The sequence below is a fragment of the Pistacia vera genome, unplaced genomic scaffold (genome assembly GCF_008641045.1).
Source record: "Pistacia vera cultivar Batoury unplaced genomic scaffold, PisVer_v2 Contig122, whole genome shotgun sequence".
NCBI classification, from domain to species: domain Eukaryota; kingdom Viridiplantae; phylum Streptophyta; class Magnoliopsida; order Sapindales; family Anacardiaceae; genus Pistacia; species Pistacia vera.
Window position 1 is genome coordinate 487,260 of NW_022195271.1, and position 9,055 is coordinate 496,314.

General features: G+C 36.8%; 1 protein-coding gene across 1 annotated transcript; it reads right to left on the bottom strand.

Annotated features, from left to right (window-relative positions):
• Positions 1 to 1,374: 1,374 nt before the first annotated feature.
• Positions 1,375 to 2,019, bottom strand: LOC116114797. Its single transcript, XM_031400947.1, has one exon. It carries the CDS (start codon positions 2,017 to 2,019, stop codon positions 1,375 to 1,377), a length of 645 nt encoding a protein of 214 aa, XP_031256807.1.
• Between the last annotated feature and the right edge of the window lie 7,036 nt (positions 2,020 to 9,055).

Consider the following 9,055-nt stretch of genomic DNA (forward strand, 5'->3'; position numbering starts at 1 on the left):
TCATCTACATTATTGTGTGCAGGAGCCACAGCAATCTCTGTTGCAAGCAGTAGCAACGGGAGTGGCCCAACAACACTACAGTTTCTTATGTGCATACCGCCGTCCCCTCGGGTTACCTCATCAAACATAAATAATGGACAATCCTCAGTTTTCTTAAACGATAATTTGAAATTAATGGAATGAGGGTGCAATCTAACTCTAGCACCACTTGCAGTCTCAACAAATCGTTTTCCATTTTTATGAGGTGGACGCAACCTTGCCACCATTGGATACAAACCAGCCACAAGGACTGCATGTAGTATGCCTGGCACATGTGCATTCTGGCTACAGCTTGAGACATCTACATTACCGAGGTAATTTTTTTTAAAAGAAAAATAGAGTTTTTGGATTTGTGTTATTAATATGTATTCTCATATGCATTGATTAATCATAAAAGAAAAAATGCAATAAGTATTTTTTGAGTTTGAACTTTAGAATCACTCATAGGAGAATACATTTTAAAATATATATTAATACCTTGAAATATTTAAATTTATTAATATAATATTGATTAATCAAGACAAAAGTTAAGAGAAAATATTGACTAATCAATATTGTTAATGTAATATTGATTAATCAAGACAATTTATGTTGTTTGTTTTAGTATTTTGGATAATATATTTTTGAAAAAATAAGAATTTAGTGATAATAACGAAGTAGAATTTGAAAATTAAAAAAAACAACTCATATGTTTGTTAATTTATTAAACACCTATGTAATAAAAACATTAAAAATTATAAGAACACCTCTATCCATCCATTAAATACCGACAGCCGACCACCACCATCGAAAGGTGGTCGAAGTCGCCGTATCGACCCACGATCGACTAGATCTGATCGGTTTGATCGAAAAAGGTCAGATCTACGGCTAGATCTAACTATTGACAATCAGATCTGGCTGCATTTGGTCGTCAACGACGGCCAAAGATTTGGCCATCAACAGCTAAATCTTTGGCCATAGATCTAACAAAAAAATATTATATCGACGTACTATCAGACAGATCTATCCAATAATGTGTCATTATACCAAATTATGATCACCTTTTAACAGTGGTGACCGAAATCTAGTAAATATGGGTGGATGAGAGTGTTTTTGTTAATTTTTTAACTTTTTTGTGAGGTGTGTTTAGTTAAATTAATAAATTTAAAAGGTTTAAAAAACAAAATAAAATATAATATAACAGTATTTTCATAATAAGAAAAGAAACGTGTATTTTGAAAATGATGGAATAAAAAGGGACAAAAATATGAAAGAAACGCACATCATCTTATTTATAATCAGAGGCGGGAACAATAACCTCTTAGCAACCTTATCCAGCTGCTGATGACGACAGTATCAAAATCCTGAACAAGATAAAGCACCAGTACCATCACCACAAGAATAAATGAAGTCGATAACGTCGGAAACAACCTCTTCAACTCTAATCGCTGCCGTAGTATCCACCACCAGCTTCGGCACATCACCCACCTCATAATCCGTACACCCTCCATATCCTTCCACTAACCTCTCAAGCTCCTCCCACGTACACGGCTTATGCCAGCTGGAGCTGGGTTCATCACTGGCCCCGCGCTTCTCTAGTCTCCTGCGCCACTCCGCCTCATCCGACGGCTTACATTCCACAATCACCAAGCGGGCTTTAGCCGATGAAGCCAATTGGAGGAGGCGGTCCAGATGGGCCCTACGCGAGAGGGGAGAGTCGATGATGACACCGAGGCCGAGACTGATCTGCGTCGAAGCAATTTTCCAAACGACGTCGTAAGAGAGCTGGTTGAGGAGAGAAGAAGCGGTGGCGGGAGAGGTGTGGAGAAGGGTTTGTTGGAGGGAGAGAGTGCAGTCACGGACGTCGTCTTTATCAATGAGAGGAAATTTAAGAGTTGAAGCTAAAGAGTGAGCTAAGGTGGTCTTGCCGGTGCCTGGATGACCTTTCATAGCTATGATCAATGGTGTTGATTGATTAGGTTTCTCTTCTTCTTTTGCCATCTTTAATTTCATTTCAAGGACTGTCTTAAAAGTTAAAACCAAACGAGAAGGAAGAGTACGGTGGTGATGAGATTCTGTTTCTAAGATTTGATGATTCCACGTCGACATGACAAAGACTCAACCTCTCGCAACATTCAAACAGTAAAACTATTCCTAATTTTGAATTTTCTAAAGACTATTTATTATTTCTGTAATTACAAAGATGCTCAGCTTTGCAAGTTGGAAGTCGTGTAAATATCACAATGGAGCATAATAAAACGTGGTTTAAATCTTATCTTGTCCCATGCTTGCTCTGGTCTATTGACCCTTTATCTAACTTAAAACGCCCAGAAATTGTTATCATAAACAAACCAAAACTTATATGTATGTTAATATGGTCGAAATATATTTTGATAGTTATAAATTAAAATAAAAACATAAAAAATCCTTGTTTCTTAGAGACCATGCCATATTCACAGTAGCAAAATATTTCAGTCGTCACGTCACTGGTCAGTGGAAGTATCAAGTAAGTAGCACAAAAAGGGCTGTATTCCTAATGATCTTCTTGTCTACAAAATATAATCACATGTGATTAAATTACTAGTGCGCTTTCGACCCACTCCCACGTTGCCTTTTGAAAGAATCTCCCCTAGGACCATGTGTTACGGACATGACTGAACCCGACCCTACTATCGTTGATCCTGGTACTGCCACTGGTGGCCTACCATCATAGCTGCTTGATGTTTCGTTTCCTTTTCTTGATCCTTTGAAATGTTCCCTATTTTTGTGATTGTGCAAAGCTGAGTTTTGGTGGGTGTTGTGGTTCATAAGTGACCTAAGGAAATTATTTGGGCTATGACCTGTATCTCTGCTTCTCCCTCCCATGGACTTGTCAATCTCAGTTCCTTGTATCATTGAAGTGATCGAGTCCACAGGTTCTGATGGAAATGAGATTCCCGAGAGTCCATCATAAGACAGAATGCAGGCTATTCCATGTATAGAGGCCTCAAGAGCCGGAGGAAGAGCTGCCCGGGGATGTGTTACCTGTAAAATATAAACCAAAGAATTGAACTTGAGAAAAAAATTCACAATGCAGACAACCAAGCTTGTGTATCAACTTTACATGGCAATATTTCTTCTTGGAGAAACAGTGTAAGTACTTACTTTGAATAAGATTGCTTCTGATAATCGTTCTCTCAAGCAGTAGATTTGGGCAACATCAATGGCTGTTGATCCAAAACAAAGCCATCGATCTACAAAAACTAAAACTGAATTATCAGGAGATGACATCATATTCTCCCCATGTCCGCCTGTCTTATAATCCATCTCCATACCATCCTCATCACTGTCATCTTCATCAGCATCATCATCACTCACATCATCATCTGCATCATCATCTACATTATTGTGTGCAGGAGCCACAGCAATCTCTGTTGCAAGCAGTAGCAACGGGAGTGGCCCAACAACACTACAGTTTCTTATGTGCATACCACCGTCCCCTCGGGTTACCTCATCAAACATAAATAATGGACAATCCGGTTCTTAAATGATAATTTGAAATTAATGGAATGAGGGTGCAATTAACTCTAGCACCACTTGCAGTCTCAACAAATCGTTTTCCATTTTTATGAGGTGGACGCAACCTTGCCACCATTGGATACAAACCAGCCACAAGGACTGCATGGAGTTGCCTGGCCTGTGCATTCTGGCTACAGCTTGGACATCTTCTGGAAAACCCATTCTAACTAATTCTGTCTGAAGCGCTTACGCATACCAAGCAGCATATTCATGATGCTTGAAGAGACGAAATATAGAGAACAAACCGTGCTTCTTGACCCCTCTGTTTTGCATTCCTCCAGCACTCAAAAGCTGCTATGACTGCTGCTGATCACTCTGCCACCGTACAATGAAGCAAGCTCAAATTTAGCAGCAGTTGCTCTCTTCTTTTCATTTGGTAACATGGAAGGGTAAATGGATCCCTATAGTCAGAAGCACAAGCAAGTGTCAAAGCTGGGTCTAGACAGTTCATCATTATGGCAAAGAAAAGCATCTTGCTCATAAATGGATGAACAGAAAGACAACCTAGCTCTCGCCAAGTGAAGTAACTTTTCACAAGGGACAAAGCCCCAATATCTTGAAGAACAGCGATTGCATTGCATATGGTTCAGAAACTGGAGGGTCCAATGTCTTCTGCAAGAAATCTTTGATTTTGCAATTTGGATCAAGCAACTTCACCTGGCAAAAATATTAAATCACAAAACATCTCAACTATTTTCAAACTGGAAGAATATATATGAAACTGAAGTTAGAACGTCCTTACTAAAAATTGTTTTATATATATATATAATATATATATATATATATATAGAGAGAGAGAGAGAGAGAGAGAGAGAGAGAGAGGAGAGAGAGAGAGAGAGAGAGGATCTTAAATTTACCTGCAAACAAAGTTCCTCAATTGGCATTCTCTTAATTTCAGGAACCTGAAAATCAGGCAAAGAAGCCGCTCGGAGTTTAGAATAAAGATGATAACAGATTCCAGGCTGACAGCGGCCTGCACGCCCTCTCTCTGCTTTGCACTTGCTTTTGAAACCCAAGAAGACTGAAGAGTTGATACATTATTGTAAGGATCAAATTTTTTCTTTCATTCGACCACTATCTATGACATACACAACATCACTCATGGTATGGCAGTTTCAGCAATATTGGTTGAAAGAACAATCTCCGAAACCAAGAGGTGGCCGTTTAAAGACCTCTTTTGCTCCACCGATGGAACATAGAATGCAGAGATATTATAAACAAATTGGAATTATCTCTGAAAAAAGCATCTGCAGATCTCTCCCGAGTTCTATTTATATCTTCCACCCTGGAAGAAAAACAAGGATAGCTCCATTTCTGAATCTTTGCAGTTTTTCAACTAACTGCTCTAAAAGAACAAGATCTATAGTTTCGGGATTGACAGTTGCTAGATATTTATCCAGTAAGTGTGTTTTTTAAGTCTGAAAGGGCAACTTCAGGTTTTTTTTAATATTGAGCCACTTCTTGCTGATCTTCTCGTTCAGCCAACTCTAATGCTGTAGTTCCATCTTTGGCCTTTAAATGGCAGTCTGCACCATGAGAGAGAGCATGCAAACATCACCCACCTACCCTTTGCAGCAAATAACTAATGGTGTTAGACCAGTCAAGGAATGCTGGTAATTGTAGATCTTTGGGGCTCCTTCAGAAGAAACAAAATCTAGGAGCATATCAAACTCATCATTGACCAAGCCAAATTCTGGCTTCTCTAAAGTACTCTTATCACCTCTGTTAATTCAGTGTCCTCATCGGGACACTTATGGCAGCAGAGTCAAGGTGATTACTTCTGCCGATTTCAGGGGCAAGTACATCTTCCAAATAGAAACTTTTTACCTGAATTAGAAAAGGCAAGAGCAAAACAACACAAGTCAACTATGATGCAAAAGTACAGTGTACATAACTTCAGAAATGCATAAGCAACAATGGTTGAGTTTACAGGATGAGTGAACCCAGGGACCGAATATTGGCAGCACCAAAATATTGAGAAAATCATCAGCATCGAGAGTAGCACTCATTAATATCTGTTGGTCATAAATTAAGAGAGATATCATCAATCGCAAACACAATTAACAAAAAAAAAAAAATAATAAGGAAAAAAAAATAAAAATCTGAAAGAGTATACAGAGTTGAAAATGAAAAATAAATCTTAGAACTAACCAGCCGAAGTTGAGGATACACAGGAAGCATGTCTCTGCAGTAATTTTAGATAATCAGAAGAAAAAAAATCCAAAATGTCAAATATGCACGGCAAAATAGTGATGCAAATTATATAATTTTTAATTCACAAAGTTAACAAATATCAAAGCAACATGTATAAATCAAGGAAAGGGATAACTTAAGAGTAAATACCTCATAATTGCCAACATGAAATCAGAGTAGCGATCCCTTTCATGAATTTCATCCTACAAGGCAATTACAAATGCAATCAACACAATCAAACAAACAATGATAGAAGCACATATGTATGATATAGACATCGAAATAAAAGTTGAGGACATCAAAAATCATTAGTCTTCAAAAGAGATTCTGAAAATTAACAGATAAAAACAGCAACAACACTTAGAAAAAAAAAAAAATAAAAAACCATATGAGATAAGCCAGAGGGGGAGGGGTTACACTAAAAAATAGATAATGCAACTTTGATCAGTCTGGATGCAATTTGACCAAGTATAAAACTCTGGGTATAAAAACTAACTAGCAAGCATGCTTAATAATTATAACAATAATAAAAAATAATACAAACTGAACATATTATCCGATAACATGATGCAATTAGGAAGAACTGACCGAAGTAAATAAGAACATAATGATATCCGAAAAGGAATTTAGTAAATCTACAGAGGAATAAGTACAGTACCACAATGTGAGTTATTGCAGAAACATCATCCTTTGAGGGTTATTAGAAGCTTCCTCAAACTATTACACCTTTGGAGACCAGCAATCTCCAAAAGAACCCCATTGTGCAGAACACAATTGAAGAGTGCTTCCCACCTTTACTTTCCAGCCGGATCTGGCATCAAATGTACAAAAAAGATAGATATCAGAAGTATAAAAGTCCACAAGTTTCTATTTCCCTGAAATATAAAATTTTTCAAGTTCCTTCTGTGGAGAATTCTGTAAATCTCAGACTTTAAACAGCTGGTTATGCAATAAAACGTGTAGGTGAATCACCCATTGTTATTGACAAGACAACATTCAAATAAAATTTTATACCAATTTAAATAAGAAAATTCATGAAACATTACCTTGTGATCCAATATTCTCCAACATTTTCCTCTTCATAAGATATTCTCTCAGCCACTAACAAAAATAAGACCAAGGTCATGAACACACAAAGAAAAAAAGTCAACAAAAACTAAAAATATCATAGGCATCATGAGATATACGCACCTGATGTTGCAGAGATACGTCGGGGTTGAGTACAACATATTTACATGCATCACCCTTACCCCACATATGGTCTAACAGATATTGCGGGACCCGGATCACAAGTAATAAGAATACATGTTACATGATGATCAAGAAAGAAAAACATTTTTGGGGCTATCTCTTTGCCTCTCTAAATTCAACCTTTACACTCATGTAAATAAACAGTAATTTATTGAACACTGGACAACTTCGGTTTTTTATGAATAATACTTATCACAATGAATTAGTAGGATTCAGTTCAACATATGAGGAAATGGATGTACTAGGATTGTGAAATACATAAGAGTTGAGATACAAGTATGTTAAGAGCTATCGATAGAAGCTTCGTCTTTCCATGATTCTTGTCTTGTATAATTTGTTCATAGTTTTTGCTTTGTTTAGCTTTCACCATTTCTTCTGCTTTTCCATTTTTTTTTTTTTTTTCTGGTTAAGAGGCTTTCACTTGATTTTTAGAAACCAACAAACGGAAATTCAACCCACAAGTCCTGATGAAATAGTCCATTTTTTTTCTGTCCAATTACAAGTTAGGTTCAATAAAATTCCATATGGTTTTCACCCAACTAAACAGCCTCTAGCTTGGGACTCAATAAGGTTAAGAATAAAAGTTTGCCAGCCCAATGGACACAGCAATTACAGCAGATATATATCAGTTCAGACGATTGTATCAAGCCATATATATGAAAGCACCTATAAGCTTTGTAATAAAGCAATTTGTTCTTCAGTATAGCCATATCATGAATCAAATTAGTAACAACAGACAATTTATGAATCTACTAACAGGAATAACCTATTTTATTTTGCTTCTCATCAAGTGATTACATATGAATACTTCTGTCTACAAATCAGAAAAAGGGCATAATCAAAAGGGATTACTTGCAAACAGGCAGAACAAGCTCAACAAGACCACAAGGAAGAAAAAGATAAAAATCATAACCTGTGTTGTCTTTCCACACCGTTTCACCACAAATGAGGACAACCTATGTCAAACATGAAACAAACAGCAAGTTTCAGAAAATACACCAAAACATCTGACCACAAATAACTGATAGACAAGATTATTAGAACCAGACAACAAAGTTGCATGTAGTGCACCTATATTCTCATTTCCAAGAAAATCATTTAGAAACAAATGTACATAGGTCTTGAACCGGTAGTTATTGTGGAAGTGAGATATTCTTGAAGGATGCAATTGGAAGATTTGACCTGTTTAGTGACCTGCAAGAAAAATGTACATAAATTCTTCACAGTTACACAAGTTCACCGAAATTGTATGATTTTTCCATCGTTGAATGCAAATCTAACTTACTATCAAGTAAAATTTGGAAGGAGAACAATTATTAAGGTACAGCATCCAACCACGAAAATCCATAAATTTCTAAGTGTCTGGAAAGTCACAAGAACCTGTCTCAAGTTGCATCCTTCTCTATCATAGAGAGCAAGCAATCCACCTTCTTTGTAATTTCTGCCTTGTCATCGGAGGCTTGCAGAAAATAATCTCTTTTTCCTCGTTTTTTATTGTTCTTCCCATCATGTTTGCAACTAATTTCTCTCCAGACTCCCATCATAGGGGTAGTGTGTAATAAATCTTGCAAAAACACTTTTGACTCTTCTGAAAACATCAATGAAGTTCGATGTCCTCTCCTTCCTTCTCCGCATTTTTTTAGCTTTATAAACAGAAACACGTCGCTGCTTCCACGTCTACATAAAAATCAGGCCAATAAGCTATAAGGGAAAAGCAAAAACCAAACTTAAATAAAGATAAAAGGCATGCAGGTTTCCACTTCCTATGGTTACATAGCTTGGCATAATTGAAATAAGCAATGAGCACTCACCCAGAACTTTTGGATATCATGCCCATTTCCTGCAAACCTCAGCACCACAGCACGTTCATGATTCGAAAGATTGGCTTCAAACGTATACACTGCATCCAAAATTTACAATAAATCTAAAAAACTTCAATAACAACTTCGCCAAACAACCGCATAAAATGACAGTCAATGCCAAACACTACAAAATTCAAAGAAGAAAAACAAATGTTTAATAACAGTTCCCATTA